The sequence below is a fragment of the Toxorhynchites rutilus genome, chromosome 2 (assembly GCF_029784135.1).
Source record: "Toxorhynchites rutilus septentrionalis strain SRP chromosome 2, ASM2978413v1, whole genome shotgun sequence".
NCBI lineage: Eukaryota > Metazoa > Arthropoda > Insecta > Diptera > Culicidae > Toxorhynchites > Toxorhynchites rutilus.
The window spans coordinates 105484865-105510921 of record NC_073745.1 but is presented as its reverse complement, the minus strand read 5'-3'; the positions used below and the strand labels follow the sequence as shown (position 1 = coordinate 105510921).

The window sequence follows — 26057 nt, the reverse complement described above, 5'->3', positions numbered from 1 at the left end:
GGCTCGATTTGGTTACAAAATTAAACAGCAGAATCACGATTTGTTTCAATCTGAGCCACCCGCTGGATTCTCCTGGATTGCGACCGACAGCTGGCAAAATAATGAGCTCATTTGGGTCGTAAAATCAACGGCTGAAAGAGACCATAAGTAACGTCTGGCGTTTTGTGTTCACTCTCTTTAAGGGAAATAACGCTCCACACAGCGACGACGGGAATAACCTCGTAAAATTCTAGCAATCGATCAACGATTAATAAACGGCCGCGGATATGTTAGTTGGCTTTGTTTGCTCGGTGCATTCACCGGTAATTAAGAACGTGTTATCTGTTTGATGTAGATTGAAAACAACGAAACCAAAAAGGAGCTATTTGGAAATGTACAACATTTAGCGTGGATTAATTTGGAGCAAACTATTTTACTTACTCACATTTTTCTTTAAAGGGCCTGGTTGTGTAAGGATGTAAAAAGTGCTCCAAGCCAAATCATCAGCGCTATGGGAAATATTGTATAGAGTACCAAATAAGAAGTTTTGGCTATTTTTTTAACACATATGTGGTTCACCATAGGGTCTATAAACGTATTTTTCAATTTTTTGTACGTCAATCACAATAGTTTCGAGATGAAAATTAAAAAAAAAAATTAAAGTACATCTTACTACAGTGTATCGAAAAAATATTATCAAGAACATTTTTTCATCAAAAATTGATGTACTAAAAAATCCCGAAATTTAGTTTTTTTTAGATTTAGAGATTCATTACTACTCTAATTCGTTTTTAAATGTGTTCCTACGCCTTTTCTAGGCATTTGTGATTTTTTTCATGTTCAATTTTTTTAGTTTAATTTATATTCAAATATGTTCGTTTGTGTTTTTCAATATTTGTGATTTTTATTCAGAATATTTCGGAAATTGCGGGGTATGAAAACATCTCATAAATTTTTAATACACTGAAGTCGCCTTTTACACGGTGATAACGCACCGGCTGGTGCTTGAAATGAACACCGGACGTCGAAGGCTTTACTGCTCGGCACACAGATGAACCGATCCGGAAACCGTACCGTTTTTCGGATGAATTAAGAAAAAGCGTTTGAATTTTGAACTGAGTTCTCTCGGGTCTACTTTTGGAGTGGTTTTATTTGGTCATTCGGTCAGTTTTATAAGCTTGGCATGATAAAGGCGAGAACAAAACCTACTGTGTTGCGTTTGGATGGACATTTGTGTAGCGTAACAAGTGGGATTGTTGTTCGAGACGGGTCATAGCGATGATGATTGTTCTAGCTTTCTATACTGACAATGTTATGGCTAGATGAGCTTTGTTAGTGTGACAATGATAATTGTGATGATGATTCTGAGGTTTCTGAGCTTACAATGATATGCCTAGGATGAACTTTGTTCGCGTGACAATTATATTGTCATGATTAGACTGGGTTTTTCTAAACTGACAATGATTAAGCTAACAAGAACTTTGTTTGCGTTATAAAGTTTTTCTGTTTTATAACACTGACATTACGAAGTTTTTATGATGATCGTTTGGCTAATATAATATCCAACACACGGTTTTGTTACGCGTTTTTTTCGCGTCTTTTTTTACGCGGGTTTAGGTATTTGCTCGGGTTTCCGAATTTAATGCGTTTTTCACGCGAATTTCGGAATTTACGCGGTTTTTTTACACGGCACTTATTAACGGCGTAAAAAGTGACTCCAGTGTTAACAGATTTTATATGCTTATTGATCTGATTTTTCACGAAATAATTTTGAATTGTATCAGCTACTAAGCTGAGAATCAAAAGGAGAAGCAGATATCATGATTGTGACATGCAAAAAAAATTCAGGTAATCAATTGTTGGGTTGCATTTTAAATTAATAATTTGCTGTTTTTCACGTCATGTCCAAGCTATTGGCTCTTCCTTTCTTCCTCTCTCTCTCTCTTGCTTTCTCTCTTTCGTCATTTCTCTCTTTCGTCCTTCCTCTCTCTCTCTTTTCCTCTCTTTCTCTCTCTTTCTCCTCTCTTTCTCTCTCTTTCTCCTCTCTTTCTCTCTTCCTCTTACTCTTTCTCTTTTCTTCTCTCTATTTCTCTCTCTCTCGCCCTCTCTCTTCCTCTCCCTTCCTCTCCCTTCCCCTTTCTCTGTCTCTCTCTCTCTCTTCCTCTTTCTCTTTCTCTGTCTCTCTCTCTCTTCCTCTTTCTCTTTCTCTCTCTCTCTCTTCCTCTCTCTCTCTCTCTCTCTTCCTCTCTCTCTCTCTCTCTCTCTCTTCCTTTCTCTCTCTCTCTCTTCCTCTCTCTCTCTCTCTCTTCCTTTCTCTCTCTCTCTTCCTCTCTCTCTCTCTTCCTCTCTCTCTCTCTCTCTTCCTCTCTCTCTCTCTCTCTTCCTCTCTCTCTCTCTTCCTCTCTCTCTCTCTCTCTTCCTCTCTCTCTCTCTTCCTCTCTCTCTCTCTCTTCCTCTCTCTCTCTCTCTTTCTCTCTTCCTCTCTCTCTCTCTTCCTCTCTCTTCCTCTCTTCCTCTCTCTCTCTCTCCCTTCCTCTCTCTTCCTCTCTCTCTTCCTCTCTCTCTCTCTCTCTCTCTCTTCCTCTCTCTCTTCCTCTCTCTCTCTCTTCCTCTCTTCCTCTCTCTCTCTTCCTCTCTCTCTCTCTTCCTCTCTCTCTCTCTTCCTCTCTCTCTCTCTTCCTCTCTCTCTTCCTCTCTCTCTCTTCCTCTCTCTCTCTCTCTCTCTTCCTCTCTCTCTTCCTCTCTCTCTCTTCCTCTCTCTCTCTCTCTCTCTTCCTCTCTCTCTCTCTCTCTCTTCCTCTCTCTCTCTCTCTCTCTCTCTCTTCCTCTCTCTCTCTCTCTCTCTCTCTCTTCCTCTCTCTCTCTCTCTCTCTTCCTCTCTCTCTCTCTCTTCCTCTCTCTCTCTCTTCCTCTCTCTCTCTCTTCCTCTCTCTCTCTCTTCCTCTCTCTCTCTCTCTCTCTTCCTCTCTCTCTTCCTCTCTCTCTCTCTCTTCCTCTCTCTCTCTCTCTTCCTCTCTCTCTCTCTCTCTTCCTCTCTCTCTCTCTCTTCCTCTCTCTCTCTCTCTCTCTTCCTCTCTTCCTCTTTCTCTCTCTCTCTCTTTGTCTTCCTATCTCTCTATATTTCTCTCTCCTCTCTTCCTCTTTCTCTCTTTCGCTCTCTCCTCTCGTCTATCTGTTTCTCTGTTTCTCTCATTTTCCTTTTTTCTCTTCCTCTCTCTTTCTCTCTCTCTTTCTCTCTTTCTCTCTCTTTCTCTCTTTCTCTCTCTTTCTCTCTTTTTCTCTCTCTTTCTCTCTATTTCTCTCTCTTTCTCTCTATTTCTCTCTTCCTTTTTCTCTCTATCTCTTTCTCTCTCTCTATCTCTCTCTCTACCTCTCTATCTCTTCATCTATTTTATCGAAAGATAAAATACGCAAAGATAAAAATTTAAATCACAAAATACCAAAAAAAGAAATTTGGCTATTTTACTAATAGATTAGATGTCGATACGTTTAGTCTTCACGAACACAATAAAATCATCGATTTGAACTGTGAACAATAGAGAAAAGTATTTCGAAACATACGTTCAATTTTCGAAACATACTGAAAAAAAAAAATACAAATATAAAAATACACGTACGAACATATTTCAAAACTTAATTTAAAAATTTCTAAATTTTGAACTACTGAAAAATTGTACCGCACAACGCTCTAAAATGAAAAAAAAAACCTCTTATGGTGGACCATATATGGATTCAGAAAAAATAGCAAATTTTCCAATTTGGTTGAAAACATTTTATAATTTTTTTGAGAGCAAAACGGTGCGAACTTTTACCCCACAAGTAATTTTTCAACTAATCGAATTTTTAAACAAAGTTCCTGAACTTTTTCACAAAAGCGAATACGCACTGTTATTTACTATAGAATAAAGGTTTCATTGACAATATAGTTTTGAACTTTCCAGTTATTTAGGTAACTAAACCGTCATCCCCAAAATTGAAAAAAATAGATCAAAATAGCGCAAAACTTTTCTTCCCTTATAACTTTCTGCCACCTTCATAAAATGTATCATGTTTATATGTGTGAGCTGCTTGTGTAATCACATTTCAAACGAATACTCTTTTGTCGAATTTGTATGCTCGTTTGTTTCAAAAAGGCCAACGCGCACTTCTGTCCCGTGCGCATCTTTGCCCCGCGCTACTCTATGAATGACTTGTTGCTGATTTTGAGTTAAGATTTTTCGAATATAAGTTGAAGAGAACTCAAAACTATAAAACCTACAAAATGTTGATTGAAGAATGAAATGTGAAAAATAATTTATGTTTTCATTAAAAAATATTGAACAAATTAAAAAAAAAATTATTGATTTTTTTTTAATATGATACCGGTAAGTTTCTTCGTTTTTTTCTTCAAAAATTAATGCTTTATTCTACAAAACTGGTTACAAATTTAATATTCAAAGTATTGCCCATCGCTAGTCACAACTTTTTCCCATCTTTCTGGCAATGCACGGATCCCTTTGCGGAAATAATCGGCCGGTTTGTCGGCTAACGTCGGATTCATCGATGTTGATGCTTGGCCGGGGTATCCATACCTTGCCCGACGTTTAGGATTGTCGTAATGGACGCACTTTTCATCGCTAGTAACGATTCGATGCAAAAAACCTTTTTTTTATGCCGTTGGAGCAGTTGTTCGCACATGAAAAAACGGCGTTCGATGTCTCAATTCGGCTTCAATTCATACGGCACCCAATGTCCTATCTTTCGGATCATTCCCATTGGTTTTGAACGATCGGATATGGTTTGCTGAGCTACTTCGATCTGCAACTCTTATTGCTTGTAAAGCCTCCAATTCTTCATCTTCAAACTTTTTTTTTCGGTCCGGAACGTTCTACGTCCTCCAAGTCAAAATTACCACTTTTAAATCGTGCAAACCATGTCTGACACGTTCGCTCAGTTGGAGCGTGGTCACCATAAACTTCCACCAAAATGCGATGACTTTCCGCAGCTTTTTTCTTCATATTGAAGTAATGAAGTAACACTCCCCGCAACACTCTCGTTGGTACGAAATTCGACATATTTGAAGTGGCAAAAAACTATGTTGTTTACGCTTCAACTTTTTGACATATACTGTAAAAGACGCGCAATGACAGTAGCTGTCCAATGAATGTCTGGAAATTTGATTCACTGGAATAATAATCAAGTTACGCCATCTGTTGTAAAAACAATGAAACTTACCGGTACACCTATTAATTTTTCTTGAAAATATGTTTTTTTAATTCAGAAAAAAATATTCACGAATTGCCCATACAATTACCAACAAGTCGTTCATACATTGGAAGTAAGACATTGCAACAGGGAAAAAGTTTTCCTAACAACAACTTTTTAATGTTTTCTTTGATAAGAAGTTTTCGCTATACAATTTGAAAAAAAAACCCTTTTTTAATGCGATGAATAGGGACCGCATTATAAAAGATTCCTTAAGTAAATAACCCAAATCCTAATGATTCCATTCGCGATCAACGTTTAATTTCCTTTTGTTTTGCTTCTGTACGTTGATACATGTTGCTTCTTCGTTTTTCTAAAGAAAATCACGCAAAAAAAAATAGCACAAAACAAACATTCACGCATAAAAAGCGTACAAAACAGGTATTACTGTACTGAGAATTTCTATCTGAATTCGAAGGTCAATTGTTTGTATTTTTAATTTGGCTCCAATTTTGCAGACCAAATTATTTTATATGACCGAAAAGGATAATTTGCATAACCGGTTTTCCATTTTGACTCTAGCCTTACTTCTTCTTATTTCAAAATTAAAATAACTCAGAAACGGTTGGTCCGATTGATTTGGTGTCTTCCACAATGTTTTACGTTATTATTGGGGCTATATGCGAAAAAGATGCACTGTTAAAAAAATTTTGTAATTTTATTTTATTTCGAAAATAACACTTAAAACTCAATTTTCTCAAAAAAGGTGTTTTTGATTTTTTAATATATGTATCAAAAGTAGCAGCGGACAAACAATGAAGTTTATTGCACAGTGTGCCAAAATGGAGTAATGTTGGACAAAAAGTTTTTCTGTGGATTTTTGAAAATTGTTAAAATGTTTCTTATAATTGTGATAATCGTTTTTAGACCCGATTTTATGAAAGTATTCATACTTCAGTCAAAAAGGTGTACGGAAAAATTGTGCTAAAAATGTTACCGTTCCTGAGATACAGTGATTTTAAAATAAAATTTACTGAAAGTTCTCAACCTTTGGTCGTTTTCGAATGTTTATCGAGTTATTTTAAACTAGAAGTAAATTTTTCCTAAAAGAGTTGATTGTTTTAGACTGCAATTCTTGAATTATTATTTTTTATTTATTCATTTTCGTCGAACAAATGTAGACTACATACTTATATATTAATGTTACAATGTTTTGTTAAGTTAAATATTATGCTCACGGTACATGTTTCTTTTTAGCTGTTTTTTTATTCATTGTTGTGTCAATTAACTCGCTGTGCTGATTGTATATACGCATCATGCGATTGATAGGAGTGTTGTTTGCATAATTTGTTCTGGATGTTTTGGTTAGAAACAAATTGCGTGTTCTTAGTTGACGCCCAGGTACATAGAAATTTATTTTTTCTAGTAATTCAGCTGATTGTACTCGTTGCGAAATTAGATCATTAACAAAAGAAAGCATTGCAAATTTACGGTGTTCTTTTGGTGCTTGGATGTTCATGAGCATGCAGCGTGCTTCATATAAAGGAAGTGGAAATGAGGTCCAGTTCAACTTACGGAGTGCAAATAAGAGAAGCTGTTTCTGGACTGACTCAATGCGTTCTTCATGTACGACCATATGACGAATTTCATGCCAACTCGCCTTAGGAGTTGACAGCACTATCTTAGATAGCAGTGAAATGTTGTGGGTGTGAAGACATGGGTCATTTAAGCAACTTTGCATACCTAAAATATTCGAAAAAGAATTAGACTACTTTTTGGAAAAAGCCAAATTTTTTTTCTTTATTTTTTACAAAAATGTATAACTTAAAAACTATGATACCTAATTTTTGCCAAAGGATGAAATGTAGGAAATTGTTTGAATATTTACAGGAAAATATCAAGATTTTTTTGGAACAAAATTTCGCTGACAAAAAAGTTATTTAAAAAAAGAAAATTCATTTTTCTCAAAACCGTATTTTTTACAAAATTCCCTAAAATATATATATTAATAGCCCTTACAATTTCCATAAAGTTGTCCGTACATCGGAAGATGGGCACTTTTACAGGAAAAAAGTTTTTCGAACAACTTCTTCATATTTTCTTTGAAATACATACATCTTATCCTAATTTTGTTTAAAGTCAAGATAGCGATATAATGTATTCGACAAAGTTTTAGATCTTGTTAAAATATGAACTTTTGTCAAAGACATCAACTTTCTATCTTTTATAGTTTTTGGAATATAAGTAATTTTTTGTATGAAGACTCCTGAAAAAAATAATGTTCTGCTCGTAACTTTTTTGTGTGTGTAAATTCTCACATTTGACATGTTTCTAAATACAGAAAAGTTAGCAGAGCATTTAAAATGGTGTAATTTATACATAAAAATGTAACGAATTGAACATTAATAGTATTTTTCCAAAGAAAAACATGAAAAAGTTGTTGTTCGAAAAACTTTTTCCATGTAAAAGTGCCCATCGTCCGATGTACGGAAAACTTGTTGGAAATTTAAAGGGCTATTTATATCTATTTTGTTCATAATTTTAAAAGCTTATGCTTTTGAGAAAACTGAATTTTAATTTTCAAAATATTTTTTTTTTCAATGATTTTTTTTTTCCAAAAGAATCTTTGGCAATTTTTAATGAAAACCAAAATAATTTCCATTCCATTACATTCCATTCTTTGAATAAAATTTTGTAGGTCTAATAGATTTTTTTGTAGGTTTCTTTATAAAGTTTGAGTTTCTTCAACTCTTTTTCGAAAAATCTTAATTTAAAAACTATTACATCTACAAAAAGTTGGGCAGAGAATGAAATGTAGGAAATTACTTAGATTTTCATTAAAAATTATCAAAGATTTTTTTGGAAAAAATTTTCATTGTAAAAAAGATTTGAAAATTAAAACTCATTTTTCTCGAAAAAATATGCTTTCAAAATTCTGAAAAAAAAAATAGATATAAATAGCCCTAAAATTTTCTCTTTCCATATATCGGACGATGGGCACATTGACACTGAAAAAGTTTTTCGAACAATAACTTTTTCATGTTTTTCTTTGAAAAATTAACAATGCTATTAATGTTCTATTCGTTACATTTTTATGTATACATTCTCGCAATTTGCATGATCTGCCAACTTTCCTCTATTTAGAAACATATCAAGAACATGTCAAACGTGAGAATTTACACGCTATAATGTTGCGAGCAAATCATATTTTTTTTCAGGAGTATATATTTTAGGGAGTTTAAAAAAAACGGTTTTGAGAACAATGAATTTCAATTTTTAAAATAACTTTTTTGTCGGCGAAATTTTTCTTCAACAAATTTTTGGTTTTTTTTTGTGAAAATTCCAACCATTCCAACATTTCATCCTTTGACATGAATTTTGTAGGTATCTTAGTTTTTATGTTATAATTTTTTGTTAAAAATAATGTCTAATTATTTTTCGAATATTTCAATTATGCAAAGTTGCTTAAATGACTCATGTCTTTACCCCACAACGTTTCACTGCTATCTGAAATGGTGCTGCCAACGGCCAGTCGAGTTGGCATGAAATTCGTCATATACGGGTTCCAAACGATGTTACAGTATTCCAGAATGGGCCTTACATATGTGATATACAAAAGCTTTATTGTGTATGGGTCCTGAAAGTTATGTGAGAAGTGTTTGACAAAGCTTAACACACTATTTGCCTTATTGATTACAGAGTTGTAGTGTTCTATGAATGTGAGTTTACAGTTCAGAACGACGCCTAGATCTCTAACCATTTCACATTTTTCTACATCTTGATTTCCAAGACGTATTACAATATTTGGTACATGATTTTTTCTAATGTAATGGAGTTGCATTTTTTTACATTCAATTTTAGTAGATTTAGCCATTTTTAGATTGAGTGATGTGGTTGATTTTTTAAAGGTTTTATTTAGCCTGAATTGTTTGTATGTATGTCTGTAGGGTTGTCCCACATTAATAGAAATTATTATTATAATTACCAATAGGAAAATTTTGTTCGGGATAACACCAGATCTCGACGTTTCATGTATTTTTAAGTCATTTGGCGTCGAAAAAAAAATTCGATTTTCTAAATTTCCTTTACTTCCCTACAGGAAGAGAATTCGAGGATCAAAACTTTGAGCGCTTTGAGGCACCCTCTAAATCATGTCCCATTGAGCTGAAACTTTACACAGATCATTTTTTGGGCCAATGAACAAAATGTACACGGTCGGTTTTTGATATTTGACATAACCGTTTTCGTTGCCACCCTACCCTAGACTAATGCAGAAGAGGTGTGATAACTGCTAACTGCTACTTGCCTAATTATTTTCTAGCCTTTAGTAGGATATTATGTATAATCACAATGAAACCGTTTAAATAATTTTTTTTTTACTTATTTTTTATGGTATAAGGTTGGGTATCAAAATATACATTATAACAAATCTTATTATTTTTTATTTTTCGAGAAATTATCTTTTGATGTCTGAATTGATTTGAATGTTGCATCGCATAACAAATAGTACTTATTGCAAAGCGGAATAAAGCAAGCCAATATGAAAAAAATGGTGGACATAATTTTACAAGTTTATGAAATAAGAAAATAACGAAAAAAAGCAATTAATTTGTGAAATATATTTAAATCAATTTGAGATAATGATATATGTTCAGATCAAAAGTAATAACTTTATGAGTAGACTCTAGGGTGGCAGCGAAAATGGTCATGTCAAATTTCAAAAAAAAGACCATGTACATTTTGCACAGGTATTTTTTTGGACCAATAAACAAAATGTACATGGTCGGTTTTTAAAATTCGATGATGAAATTTTTTCCTTACATCCATTGCCACCCTAGTAGACTCCTTTTTTCATCAAGTTATTATTTTCGTTCTAATCATACATATAGTAGAGTTTAGGCCTTTCTCAAAAGTAAGGCTAGAGTTAAAATAGATGATGCAAATTGTCCCTTTTTGGTCACAAAGAATGCGTCTGCAAAATTTGAGCCAAATCAAAAAATACAAAAATTAAATTTCTGAAAAACGTCGTCATTTGCGATGGAACAGCTCTATTTTAATTTTTATTTTTTTAAATTTTATTTGATAATATTTCTCGATACATTATAGTAAGATGTATTTTCGTTATTTTTTGTTCAATTTATCTCTTCTTCTTCTTCTTCAATGGCACTAACGTTCCTAGAGGAACTTCGCCGTCTCAACGTAGTATTACTTGCGTCATTTTTATTAGTACTTAGTTGAGATTTCTATGCCAAATAACACGCCTTGAATGCATTCTGAGTGGCAAGCTCTAGAATACGCGTGATCACAGTGCAAGTCGGAGGAAATTTCTTTGGCGAAAAATTCCCCCGACCAGAACGGGAATCGAACCCGAACACCCGGCATGTTAGTTATGACGCTAACCACTCGACCACGGGAGCACACCGTCAATTTATCTCTAAACTATCGATAATGGCGTTAAAAAAATGTAAAAAGTACGTTCTCTACATAGATCCTATGGTGAACTACATAGGTATTCGAAAAATAGCCAAAATTTCTTATTTGGTCCCCAATACTATATTTTCCATAGAGCTGGTGATTTGGTTTGGGGGCACTTTTTACTTCCTTACCCAGACAGGCCCTTTTATTATTTGTGAATGAACAAGTCATTCCCACCCTGGTAAATGACAACCTTCCATTATTTTTCGGTCCCTCTTATAATTTGCACCAACAACTGGCGAATGGAGATTTAGTGATTTCATCAAATACAAATCCCTGGATACAAACATGGGTATACCCTACCAATTGGATTCACCTGTGTCGATCAACCAATTGATTTCCCCCAAAATGTATTTCCCCTTGCTCGCACAAAACCAATCAACCGAAGCAATTAGTTCGGAACAACAAAAGCTATAGTACCAACCGTACGCAACTGAGCAGGTAAACCCTGCTTCAGACAACGAAACCAAATGAAAAGAACACCACATCGACATTAAATCCCCGTAAATTATGGATACCCATTTATAACAACGCCTTCACGCCCCAGTCTTCTCCCCCGCCTCCCAGACAGTACAATTTTAGTCTCCACCGCCATTCTTTCGCCATCGCATCCTTGAAATCCTGCCCTTCCAGTGTCCCAAAGCCCCCCGGTGTCTGTTGGTGGCCACGTAACAGTCGAGCCCCCCGCGTTACGGAACACATAATAACAAATTGCGCACCGCCTTGAAATGCTCTGTGCGAACAACAAATCCGAACGGATTGTTTCATTTATTACACTTGAAGAAACAAGCAAATTGTCCTTCGTGAAAGTAAGCGTGCCAATAGTTCTTTTTAGAGCGATGAAGAAGACTCTGCCGTTTGTGGCCATCGTGTGAGCGCAAGGGCTCCAGCGAAAAAGACATTTGTTGCTAATCATAACCCGGTGAAAGTGAAATTGACAGCTTGAAAAAAAAAGAAATATTCCAGAGTGTTCGTTCGGAAGGAAGATGAATTTAACCGTTCCGGTTGTAAATGGCCGCTTACGGCGGAAAAGTATTGCTGCCGGAGTTGTGCACTGTTTAGCTGATTTGCGACTGGAGAATGAGGACACCGTTCCCACGGTGCACCTGAAGCACGCCAGCAAACGGCGTGGCAGTTTGGGTGGGGAGCCCGTGAGAAGGCCCTCAATCGTTTCTAGGTGCGCTACGTTATGGACGAAGAATAATGTGAAACATGATTGTTTTTCTTCTGAATAAAAGAGAAGTACAATAAGATAATGCTTTCCCTTTTTTTCGTTATTATTACAGATGGTTCAAGCACATTTCGGATGCAGCGGACGCGTACAAAGCACGTACCAAAGGAACACACGATTGTAGCGAAGATGCGTCTGCCAGCGCGGGTCAGCCAGCGAAGGACAGCTTCGAGACGGTGACCGAAGCGCAGAAGATTGAGCAAACATCGACGCCCATCGACCGGTTGGAACGCAAGGACAGCAGTCTGCAGTGTCGTGCTGTCAGTACCGGTGGCATCACCCCCGCCAGCAACAATAACAACACCAGCAATGTCAGTTCGACGAATACGACCGGCGGCGGTCTGAATAACAACGAAGACTCCCTTCCGAACAAAAATCGACTGGCGAACGAAATCGATGACAACACCGAGAATGAGGAGAAGGAAATCAAACGGCGTAGTCAGCTATTAGCTATGTCACAGGATTGCAGCGGCCCCAGTGACGATGAGCAGAAGGACGACGATGATGATGTCTGCGGAGCGGATAATCACGACAGGGAATCGAATAACCCCCGCACTCTGACGCAGCAGTGCTCGCTGGTCGCACCGAGTGAGATTCAAGTCAGTGTCAGCAACACGCTGACCGCGGAACCGATATTGACACCATCAGGTAAATATACTGCCAATGATCTGTTTCTGTCTGACTGACTGATCACAGGGCGGGTGGGCGCGCACATACACACATACATGGGTGGTAATTATTTACATAAGGGCGCAGTAATTGATTTGATAACCGGGAAGTAAATTTACTACCCACCATTCAATTTCTGCGATTTAGACATAAACATGGTTGAAATGCGAATTTGAGCTTGCCCAGGGAAACGTCGCTCGAATGGGATTCGATTGCAAGAATTACGCTATACTTCGAGAGATGTTTGAGCAATTGATTCAAACGTGTCAATTTACGTGATAAACAATCCAACCCTTAGAATATTGATTCAACAATAATAAACAAATAATAAATTACAGGCCGCTTTCGTGTTTTCGAGATAATACTTCTATGGAAAGGTGGATCAGTGTAATGGTTTAGACGAGCAAAAGTTCCATTTCTTCACTATTTTTCTGTAAGCATTTTGCACTTCCTTTCCCTAGTTTACTCTCTTCTTAGTCCAAATTCTTCTTTCTCGGTCGTTTTGAAGAGGTTTCAAATTTAGCAGTTTATTTCCATTTTCAGTCCAATGCTCAGCGATCTAACTTTCTGCACTCTCTTAAATTTTGTCCTCGACGGATGTCTACAACTATTTCGTCATTACCACTTTTATGTTTCCAAATTATGATACGTCTTGAAATAATCTTCTACTAGTGCAAACAGTTGTTCTGTCGTATTATTTAACCTTGGCGCCATTAGCGTATGTCTATTTCGATCTCGTTCTCGTTAGTCTTCCAGAATAACTTGACTTTTTAGAACCGATTAATCCTCTGAAGCCTATACATGAGCGCTCTATGACTTATCAATTGACTTAATTTATCTAATCAGTTTACAAAACTTAACAATCACTATATGAAAATTACTCTTAACTGTCTTTTGGGAAAAGTGAAACTTATTTTTTTGGTTTTTTTTCTAAATCGATACAACTCAAAATTGGCAACTCATACCGACATATGGTTTATGTGGACTATGAGAAATTGTCTGAATTTTCATATGACGAAATTTGGAAATTATCTTCTAATTATTCCACTACAAAAATACATTTTGAAAACTGGAATTCAATTTAAAAAAATGTTCATTTCAGAAATTGCTCGAAATGGTTGAAAAATTAAAGAAAATTTTCTTGGCTACAAATCGTCAATACATAATAGCTTATGTGAGTAAAAAAGCTCCTAAACAACCGAACGAAATGTTATGATAAACGCTTCATTCGAAAGATAAAATGTCTACGCGTTATATGCTTTTTACTTTTTGATCCAAAAACTTGTTTCAATAGCCCTAAAATTGATTCCATAACAGGCTATTGAAATCACACCAATCGGTATATAAGCTAGTGCCGCTCGGAAATCCACACAGTTAAGATTGCGCAACGATTGAGGTACGATAGCTGGAATGGATGTACGTTTCCCTAACACAGACCTCAAAACAATGGAGCCAGGGGAAATCGGCATTGTCAAATAGATGCAAGCAGCGGATACTTTCGTACTCGCTTGCGTTTCTGGAAATTGGAATGTTCCCCTAACACAGACTTAAAAAACACGAAGCCTGGGGAAATCGGAATTGCAAAATAGATGCAAGCTTCTACGCATACCGTTTGATGATTAGGCAAAATGTTGATAACTATTTGCTGCGATAACTACTACCATAATGCATGAATTGACCTAAATTGGGATTTGTTTGCAATTTAATTCGTAAATAGTTTCATTCATTCACTAGTTTAATCAATAATTCAATCATTACACACAAAAGATAGCTCTGCGCAGCGACGATATCGTACCCAATGAAAAACAGCCGAGGTGGAATTTTCGCTAATTGAAGAAATACAATTGATTCCTAATCCAGCGGCACTCCTACGTCAATCTTGCTGTTATGTCATAGATAAAACCCATCCATAGTTTTTTTAATATGAAAATACAGCCATTCCATGTCAAACCGATATAGTGGTTCTCAAATTTCCATAAAAAGCGGTAGTTTTGTTCCTTACCGCAAAACATTAGATCCGTATTTTTTAATGTTTATATTAAGGAGTCCATTTCCATTTTGGGGTGGTTCGGAAAATCGACTTTTCGCCCCCCCCCCTTTTTTTTCCAAAAAATGACATTTTTTTTAAATTCATAACTTTAGAACTACTGAACCGATTGAGATGACCGACATTTCAAATTAAAGCCAAATAGCTAGTCTTTTTTGGAAAAACATTACACTTGAAATAAGAACTGAATTTTGATTTTGTAATCATTGTATGTATTTTTTTTATAGTTTAAATGGTCTTGGGACCAAGGACACTATATTTTCTTTATATTTTTTCTTGAAAGCTGAGGATTTTTCACATAACACCCGAAAAACAGAGAGGTGTTATTTTTGTTGAGTTATGATTTCTCAAAATTAACTGCCGATCCGGAAAATCATTTTTCCCCTTTTTTCCATGAATGACATGGGCCGAATCAGATGATCGATATACCAATTTGAAGCTAATGAGTTGTTCCTCTTTGAAATAGGATTCTTGTTTCCTCGTAAGAATAGCATTCTAGTCGCATAGATCTAGTCCACTTGCATAGGAATATTGAACGAAAACTGAAAACATGTTAACTTCGAAAGATCATAACTCTGAAACGAAGAATAACACCCCTCTGATATTATGTTATGTTATATTATATATATGTTATGTGAAAAAAAACCTCAGCTTTCAAGAAAAAATATAAAAAAATATGGCGCCCTTGGTTCCGAAATCACGTATGTTATGAAAAACAATTACAATCAATAATTACGAGAACAAATTCTGAGTTTTTTCCAAGTGTTTTCAAACAAGAAATTTGATTGAAAAATTTGTAGATTGATTTTTCGGACCATCGGTTAATTTTGAAAAATCATAGCTCAAGAACAAAAAAATAACACCTCTCTGACTTTTTGGATATGTTATGCAAAAAATCCTCACTTTTCAAGAAAAAAATATTAAAAAAATATGTAAACGATAAAAAACAAGTACAATCAATAATTACAAAATTATAATCATTTATTTTTTCAAATATGAATTTTTTTTCCGAAAAATACTAACAAATATGTCGATCATCTAAATCGGTACAGTAGTTCAAAAGTTATGAATTTTTGAAAAAAGTCATTTTTGAAAAAAAAAAAAGGGAAAAAGTCGATTCTTCGTAAAATCCTAAAAACGGAAAAGGGCACCCTAATAAAAAAAATACGGGTCTAATATTTTGCGGTAAGGAACAAAACTACCATTCTCACGAGAATCTGAGAACCATCATATCGGTTTGGCATGGAATGTCTGAATGTATATAATTGAGGTACATTGAAAAATAAAATGAATCTTAAAAACTGAAATTCGAATTTTCCCCAAACGGTAATTTGATAAGTAGCTCAACAATTTTATCCATGGCTAAAAATCGTCCATACATCACAGAATGGAAAGAAGTTTTTCTAACAACATTTTATGTCCAAAGATTTCTTCAGTGTAAAACACTTTGATGCAAATGGATATTATTTTGATATGCAATTAAAAATTGTGAAATTTTATATTTAATATCAATATGTTATGTTTTTGCAAGTATTTATGATTCACTAGCAATAAATTATAACCGTTGGTGTTTATGAATATTCTATGAACTACCGTTAATAATTTTATTATTGTTGCCTTTAAATTAAATAGCCAATCCTACCAAAATGTGTTTATGGTTTATAGAATAATTGGTTTTTGAATTTGATAATTTACATTTTATCTTCAAACCTAATTACATATATTAAATTTTTCAGTGTTATTAGACTAAACCCATATTTTTGGGTCAACTTCTTACCTAGAATACCTTTCAGTTGCTACTTGTTAACCACGATTTGTAGCCAAGTAAATTGTCTTCGATTTTTCATCAACTAGATCCATTTCTAAAATGACCATTTTTAAACAATTTAATAAATGTGAAATGTCAAACATTGCCTAAACGCGCTGAATCCTACGTTTTGATTGGGCCAATTCATGCAAACGGAGCAACCATAGTAACAGCGGTATGTGTTTCTCCAACACGGACTACAAAACCGAGGAGCCTGGGAAAATCGTCATCACACATACTAGATGCGAATGGACTTTCAAGTTCGAAGTCTCAAAAGCATAAAGTTGAAAAAAGTTGAAGTTGAAGTTATTGATTCATGCAAGCTGGGGGTACTTTTGTAACCGCATGCATTTTCGCACTCCGGAATATGTTTCCGTAACACAAACTGCAAAAGTGGGTATGAACTCAACGCTCATTCAATGATCAATGATTTGGTCGGGGCTCTGCCAAAACAACGCCAAAAACATTATTTTGAGATATTTCAATTTGAAGTTTGGGCTCCCGCTAATTGACTGTGTCTGATCAAATCTATCATTTTATCGCTCACGTGGTACAAACAGGATGTCAAACATAATACTCCCTTTCATGCTGTAAGCACACATCTTCTTCAATTTCTGATTCAGAACCTTTAGGAAAATGAAAAAACAAAATTATGTTGTTGCTAGACACGCACAAAACTTCATTCTCTTTGCAGTCAGAGCGAACCAAGTACATGCTAGTTTTTAAAATAATATCATTACACAACAGTATTTTGTAACGGCTCTTGATTAATTTCGTGCAATTAATCAATTGCACGGCAATTTTGAAAAAGCAGATCAGCCCTCTTGACACGTTTCTACACTTCATGACAGCCCTTTGGCTGTCTTACTTACCAGACGACATCTGATTCCAGGAGCTGTCCGAAATAGAAAAAAAATATTAAGGATTCAGATCTGTCTTCTTGGAAAAAAACGATCACTGTCGTCCGATGCCATATTGTGGATTTATGGATCGCTTTGGTTGAATGCAATTTCTTTTTTTTTTGCTTTTAGTCTGCTACACAGAATTTTTGTTTTGGAGATGTCAATTGTCCGGATGACATGGTCATTTTACACTCGATAGATTATTATTTTCTGCATCCATGTAAAATGTGTAAATAACTCAATTTAGAAAAAAAATGGCGCTTGGTTCGTTTTGGCAGAACCCCGACCATTTAATCAATACGAACAAATGATTACTGCTAACGGTAGTCCTATGTCAACTTCGCGGTTGTATCTTAGATATAACCTGCTCATTATTTAAATCTGATTTTAGTTTTTAAAAGCTTTTTTTTCAGTGTAATATCTCTAATATGATCTTTAAAAATATATTGAAATTCAGGCGATTAAAAAAACGTTTCTGTAGAAGTTGCCTTTTTTGAAATACAGGTAAAGCTGTTTTTGTGTGAGGGACAGGGACCGCACAAAAATCGTACAAAACTTAACGGAGGCGATCTGGCGTGGTGGTAGCATCCATACTTCTCACGTTAAAGATCATGAGTTCAACTCCCACTCTCGACATTCTTCCAAAATGGAAGGTAAAAGTGACGAACCAGCCAAAAGTGTTGAAAGTCAGCGTTAAAAAATAATTTTCACAACACAATCTGAAAGGAACTTTTTGTATACGATGGATAGGGACCGCATTAAGATGATTCCTCGTAAAAAAAATAACTCAATCAGATTCTACGTGTTTTACAAAAATGCTTTGTTTATCATCTAAGTTTATTGTGTTGAAAGTCACTATAATAGAAAAAAAAAATCTAAGTTTATATTTTCGTCTTCAAAAAAGGGCCCCTTCGGAAGCAATACATTTTACTAACGAACAGTCCAGTCATCAAAACATTTTTTTCGCTGTATTCAGGAATTGCCTCCAGTTCACGCAGTGAATTCGTTTTCAATGCTGCCAAAACTGGTCCCATGAAATGGTAATTTGAGTTTCAGAAATAGGAAAAAGTCGCACCCATGTCTCGTCACCAGTTATTGTGCGTTGGATGAACGTGGAGTCAAAATCTTTTCTTTTGGCACTAGAGTCGTGCTGCGACTTTTCTCATGCCTAAAACATCAACCAAAATATGATGAACCGTTTCGTGAGAGACATTTACTTCACGGGCTGAGTCTATCAAACTTAAATGACGATTCCCGAGCACCATTCCTTTTTTTTGTCGAAGCCTTCATCAGCTGAATAGGTGGATGGTCGACCTTGACGTGGAAAATAGTTCATCTCTTCTCGGTCGCCTTTGAATGTCTTATACCATTCATACATCCGTGTTTTCGACGTAGTTGAGTCACCAAATGTATTCTGTACCATTTAAAGAAAATATTTTGTTCTTAATAACGCTGTGAACAAACTAAATATCTGTCGCACTCAAAATTGACAAGTAGTACTAAGGTACTACAAAAAAAAAATTAACAATGTTCACCGGGAACAGTGTTTTTATCAAGCGTAAATGCACTAACACTTTAACGGAATAATATTTTTGCGACCACCTCTGGTTTTTTTTATAGAGAACTAGCCTAATGGCCCATTTTGACCAATTATTTAAAATATCTTGTAACGGTCCTCGAAGGTCGGATGCTTTACATTCAACTTTAGATACCGCTCCATCATCTGCCAGTTGTGCGAAGTGTGCGATTTCCAGTAGGACAATTGTCGACTAACTTTTCAAGTTAAATTATGTATAAGCACATTTGGTTGCTTAAAAAGAGAAAAGAATAACTAATTCAAAATCTTCGTAGCCTAATTGGTTGCGTGTCGCTGCTAAGGCCCTTAATTAACCATCTTTGTGTGTTACTCTAGCCACTTCGTCCACGCAACAATCGTCATGTGATTGAGTTCTACCAAATGGAAGAGGGTGAACAACAAGCTTGGCCAGGAACTTCTCAGAAACTCATTAAAGTCTTCAAAGAAGCGAAAAGCCCGATGCACTTCAGTGTTTAGCTTACACGGCATTCAATTTCCTTGCTTCCGAAACTTAACTATTGAGGCAAAGATGCCAAATCAGCCGAGAAAAGGCCGATTTTGACGCGACTTTCCCCGATTTTTAGAAAGCTTATACAAATGATGATAGCTATCCAAATTAACAATTTTCTTTATCATATGACTAATTTGACTTACGACTGATTTTTTTTTATAACAGCGTATGCAGAATGATCAATTCTTTTATTTAAATCGTAGTTCGAAATCAAGATGTGATTCTCGGGTAACTACCCTGGTTGGGGAGTCAACAACGCTGATCTCGTATCTCGTTATTCAATTTGCCTCAAGTGGATAAAGAGCAGCATCTAGCAGTATATTTTTAAACTTAAGTCTAAATAGATTATCTTTATAAATAAAAATGAAAGGCCAAATGTGTTGGTAAGCGCAAAACCTGAGGAAGGAATGGTCCGATTTGAGCCGTCTTTATTTTGTTGTATTCGGCTCTGCCCGTAGATCTTTGTTATGTTATGGTTAAAATTTAGAAAATTTTGAAAAGCTTTGAAAATCCGAAAAAAAATCCCATGTCTTCTACCCTGACATTGTTGTTAGCCCAGTTTTATTTTGCGATTGCGGAATTAAGCTTCGTGTTCCGTTGATGTGAAGCGAAAATAACAATAGATTCTATGCGCTATGTGCTTTGAAAATAAAAACTATGAATGAAAATTTACATTTCTGTATCAAACATGTATTCCATGTAACGGAGAAACATATTATTTGCAAGTGAATCAAAATAAAATTGTGTCTGGAAATAAATTGCAATGACGAGTTTAGGTAGAAATTATAGGAAGATTATAATAAAAGGAAATTGTAAAAAACCAATTAGAGGTTCCATCAATAGGGAGCTCTGCCATTGAACCCACGAATGTTCGAATGGTCGGAAGAATTCATGTAAAAAAAAAATTATTTTGGGAGAGACGAAGTTCGCCGGGTCAGCTAGTAACTACATACATTGTTAACCTAAGACTTTTAGGCTATAACTACAGAACAAATTTCATAAAAGTATTATTCACTCCTTCGTTGACAATGTGACAGTGACATGGTTTATTTCATCGAGGAATTGACCTTAAAAAATTGAATTTGTTACAAATCTGGTTTCACATTACTCACTTGTAAATAGTAACATTCCTTCTACCTAGAATGCTTTAGTTCCGACCGTGTAGGATCCGCGTTGATTCACGGTGCTAATGCGAGTGAGTATTTTGGGGTAAACATACAAACCACATATTCGCGTCCGTTTGGCTGTCAGGGAAGGTGTTACTTTTCAATTCGTGATGGATTTGTTTATTATAGCGGTTCGTTATTTTCAACGATCTTCGTCGAATTCTCTTGTACCGTATGTATTGACTTCGCGGTATACGGATTATTCTTCGAATATGTGTTCAGTTGTCAATTAGAGCAAACACGTTTTGAACATTGTACCAATAAGCAGTGGATCAGATCGATTGCGATGTTAGTATTCTTGGACCAACCATATTACTGTCTCACTTTAGCACATCCATAAATAGAGATTGTTTTTCTAATTAACCATCCTCTCTTACAGAGAAACTTCGTCGACTGGATCAAGACATTCGAAAAAAGCTGTTGGAGAAGCAACGGGTTGTATGCGATATGTTCAAAGTTCCGGATGAGCACTTCCTGGCGATTGCGGACATCGCCGGTCAGCCGGAAGCCCCCCAGAAAGAGCCCACGGATATCATCCTGGCAGCATTTGCCCACATTCAGTCACTGACGGATGTGCTTAACGATCACATGCGAGTAACGCAGAGCCAGGTAATTTCCGCCGTTTCCACTTCCATCTGCGATGAATGTGACCGCAGGAAAGGGGATGGCTCGATACAAACGGAGACCTGCAACAAACCTCTGGCTGCAGCCCCAATGGGCTCCGAGCTGATAGTCACCGCAATTAATCCCGCTAGTAGTAGTGCGGGAGCACAACCTACCGTTGGAGTCCCACCGATAGCGTCTGTGCTACAGAATGAGGAAGTCAACATCACCGAAGACGAGGACGGTTATTGTGAAATTGATGAAGTTAGGTAGGGTTTTCTCGCATCATTCTACCATCAACTTTTTAACGATTTTTTCATAATCATACGACCAAACAGAGCTGCAGCGGTTCTTCTCGAATCCCAAATGGAAGCGGAGAAGCAGAGAAAGTTAGCAGCCGAAGCCGAGGCAAGGGCAAACGATTCAAACTCGCTCGATGACAGCGACGGACCCAAATCTCCGGATTCACACATTGAGATCAACGATAACTACGATACAGCGCAGGTAACGTTGTGTGAACAGCCGAAACTGTTTCTGTGGTGTTTTTCATAAATCTATTCCACAGGACCATTCTCATCCACCAAAACTGATCGGTTTTGATCTGTGCAGTCGAAACCGACTTCTACACGCATCTTCTCTTGTTCCAACCATACCGTGCCATGTGATAGCGAGCTACGTGTCTGGTTTGAACGTGCAAATTTCACAGCTATTGGTAAGCTCCAAAACAAAGTTTCAATCATTTTTATCTGAAGCGTACATTATATTGTGTTGTATTTCAGCCAAAAATTAGTGATAGAGATTCAGAACGAGATCACCTGAGAAAAGAAAATCAACGTTTACGGGAACTGTTAAATGCAATGCATCTGGGGAGAGTTTTAGAATCGCAGGTGAGTTTATAATTGTTTAAAAATGGTCTAGAAAAACCGGCCTAGGATATCGTAATACAAGCACAAATCGCATGGCAAATTTTTAGGGCTTTTGAGTTCACACACTGTAACAAAAATGAGAAATTGTCATGAGGAAATTCGAAAATTATGTTGAAGACTTCGCTGTGTCATTTTTAGAAATTAGTGTAGGCTTGATTAACATGCCGTCGTCTTTCTGTATTGCACCTTAAGGCTAAGAATTCATTTAGAAATGAGCACGGATTATGGAATATTTCGAAAATTAAGCAGGTAAATCTATGTATATATATATATATATATATATATATATATATATATATATTTATATATATATATATATATATATATATATATATATATATATATATATATATATATATATATATATATATATATATATATATATATATATATATATACATTTATATATATATATATATACATATATATATATATATATATATATATATATATATATATATATATATATATATATATATATGGAAGGCCCTATATATATATATATATATATATATATAAAAGGAGTGATGTCTGTCTGTCTTTCTGTCTGTATGATTCTTATGGACTCGGAAACTACTGAACCGATCGACATGAAAATTGGTATGTAGGGGTTTTTGGGGCCGGGGATGGTTTCCGTGACTGTTTGAGACCCCTCCCCTCTCTAAGGACATGATTTAGGGGTGCCTCAAAGCACTCAAAGTTTTGATTTTTTCAGCCTTACATTATAGACCCATTAAACGTAAAAATAATAATTGTATTGATATCAACACAATTTTATTTTATTAATTTTCATGACAACGCTATGATTCAGGAATAACATTTTATTGGATGGTTTTTATAGCTGTTTTGATGATGTTGTCTGACATCATTGTCGAAAAAGTAACGATGTTTTCACCAGTACAAACAAAACCATTGCGGAAAATTGAAAAATAAAAAGTTAACTTTCAGAGAACTAGCTCGAGTTTTACGAAGTTTTGTGAAGGCAGATGAAAATTTAATGTTTGGTGAGTAATCGATTAGATTTTGGTTAATATTACTTGGTGGGAAGTGTGTGCATACGATCATTTTCTTCACACTGTTTCGCAAAATTATTGATTTCCGGGCGAGGGGTAAGGAAGGAAGATGAAAGGAATGAGCGACATTGTGGCAGCCATTTGCTTCCACCTTCACCTTAACTTCTTAGGAATTATATTTCAGATAGCCGTTCGAGATTGCTACTGCTCAACAAACCAAACAACCGGAGTTTGAATCCCATTAAGGTAATTTCCTCAGCCAACATCACCACTCATTTCTAGTATTTATTTTCACCTCCCACTAAAAGTCAATTAAATTATTCCTATCTCTACAAACAAAAATGTTCTCAGAAATACAAATGGGCGACATGTGAGCAGACTTGTGAGCACATTTAATTCTGTGAAATTTTCCGAAAAAAACTGTATATCTGTTTTTTTTTGCAAAAAATCTCTATCAATAAACCAACGTAAAATGAAAAGAAAGATTTATTTTTATGTTGAATTTATTTTTCTTATTTATGGTTAAAGTCGTATCAATACAACAAAAAAAATCATAAAAAGGTTTTCTCATAATAAATTATATGATGTTCATACATGGTTTTGTTGAACTCAAATTTTCCGCCAAATTCATCCTTGACACCTCTCCTTGAGCCGATACACAGTTCTTCTCGTTCAAAATAGAGTCCATCATTGTGGGAGCCAACCGATTTCTGAACTTTGTTTTGTAGGAATATTGAAGCGAGAATATTCACTCAACGCACACGTGATGTGGAATTATCGAAAAATGTCCCACAAACGACCATACAGTACCATACAAATCTATCTATATATATAAAAATGGATTTCTGTCTGTCTGTCTGATTCTTATGGACTCGTAAACTACTGAACCGATAGACATGAAAATCGGTGTAGCGGTTTTTGGGGTTGGGGAAGGTTTTCGTGATAGTTTGAGACCCCTCCCCATCTCTAAGGGGGGCTGCCATACAAATTAAACACAAATTTCTACATTACTCGAGAATTAAGCAAGCAAATGAAACGAAATTCGGCATGTGGAAGTTTTAGGGTGCAACAAATGATTTTATGGTGGTCAGATACTCCACCCCCTCTTTAAGGGGGGGGGGGTGCTGTCATACAAATGAAACACAAATTTCTGCATTACTCGAGTATTAAACAAACAAATGAAACCAAATTAGGCATGTTGAGGTTTTAGGGTGCAATAAATGTTTTTACGGTGGTTAGATGCTCCTCCCCCCTTACTTAGGGGGGGGGGGGATTTGGGCTGCCATACAGATGAAACACAAATTTATGCATCACTCCAAAATTAATCAAGCAAATGAAACCAAATTAGGCATAATGAGGTTTTAGGGTGCAATAAATATTTCTATGGTAGTTAAACTCTCCACCCCCCTCCCTAAGGGGGAGCTGCCGGACAATGAAAGCCAAATTTCTGCATAATCCTAAAAATGATCAAGCAAATGGAGCCAAATTTGTCATGCAAATGTTTCAAGGGACACGAAACGTTTCCATGGTGAATAAATATTCTTCCCCTCTCTCTGAGAGGGGCGGGGACTGCTATACAAATGAAACATTCATTTCTGAATAATTCAAGAACTAATCAAGCAAACTGAACCAAATTAGCCACCTTTCTGAGGGGGGGAGGGGAATATTTCTATGATGGTATGACACCCCTCCCTCCTCTGGAATGGAGAGGGGGTCCCATAAAAATATTATATATATTTCAACCAAAAATATTCCAAAAAAATTCAGGAAAATTCAAAAAATCGAGAAGGAATTGTCCGATTTAGGGCTGTCTTTATTCTATCATATTTTCTGTTTAAAACATTTATTCCATGTAACGGAGAAACATGTTATTTGCAAGTGGTTGAAAAATCTTGAACGAGAATTGTGTCTGAAAATAATCTGATATTATAATGATGAGTTTTGTTAGAAATTCTAGGAATTTTATAGTAAGAGGTAAATTCAACGAGGTCGATTAGGAGTTCAATCAATGAAAAGTTCTGCGATCGAACCCATGAACTCGCTGAAAGTAAGAAAACGTGAATTTTTGAAGGTATTGATAACAAAAAACAAATGTTGGGCGGGACGAAGTTTGCCGGGTCAGCTAGTGAAGCATAAATTTCTGCATAACTCAAGAACTAATCAAGCAAACAAAACCAATTTCGGTGAAGGTTTTAGGGTGCAATGTTTTTATGCTGGTTAGTCCTCCCCCCCTCTCTAAAGGGAGGCTACCATATAAATTAAACACAAATTTCTGCATAACTCGAAAACTAATCAAGCAAATGGAGCCAAATTTGGCATGTGAAGCTTTTAGGGGGCACGAAACGTTTTTATCGTAAATAGACACTGCTCTCCCCTCTCTAAGGTGGGGAGGAGAGCTGCCATACAAATGAAGCATAAATTTCTGCATAACTCAAGAACTAATCAAGCAAATTGAATCAAACCTGGCATATAGAGGTTTAAGGGATCGATAAACGTTTCTATGGTGGTTCGACACTCCTCCCCCTCTCTTAATGAAGGCTTCCATACAAGTGAAACAGAAACTTCTGCATAACTCGAGAACTAATCAGGCAAATGGAACCAAATTTGGAATGTGGAGGTTTTAGGAAGCAGGAAACGTTTCTAAGGTGGTTTGACACTCCTCCCCCTTTCTACAAGGGGGTAGGAGGGGTGGTAGTGTGGTTTGAATAACTCGAAAGCTAATCAGGCGAATGGAACCAAATTTGGAATATGAGACTTTTTGGATATGAGAAATGTTTCTATGATGGTATGACACCCTTCTCTCCTCTGAAATGGATAGGGGGTCCCCCCATAAAAATAATACACATATTTCCACCAAACATATTCCTATAAGACAATTGAAAAATATCGGAAAAATCTGAAGGAAAATGGGAAAATTCGGAAAATTCAATTCGCCTATGTTTTACAATTACATAGTGACAAGCTTTGT

At 35.9% G+C, this 26057-nt stretch overlaps 1 protein-coding gene across 9 annotated transcripts in view; it reads left to right on the top strand.

Moving 5' to 3' along the window:
- LOC129767952 (rho guanine nucleotide exchange factor 11) overlaps positions 1-26057 on the top strand; it is a 286719-nt gene that overhangs the window by 235638 nt on the left and 25024 nt on the right. For all 9 annotated transcript variants that reach the window (XR_008741601.1, XM_055769267.1, XM_055769265.1 and 6 more), the window contains 5 exons: positions 11925-12517; positions 20927-21419; positions 21489-21654; positions 21716-21862; positions 21930-22037. Coding sequence is in view for 8 of the 9 variants with exons in the window: in XM_055769267.1 (XP_055625242.1) it covers positions 11925-12517; positions 20927-21419; positions 21489-21654; positions 21716-21862; positions 21930-22037 (1507 nt within the window). In the remaining variant the exon portion in view is untranslated. The remainder of the gene's footprint in view (positions 1-11924; positions 12518-20926; positions 21420-21488; positions 21655-21715; positions 21863-21929; positions 22038-26057) is intronic.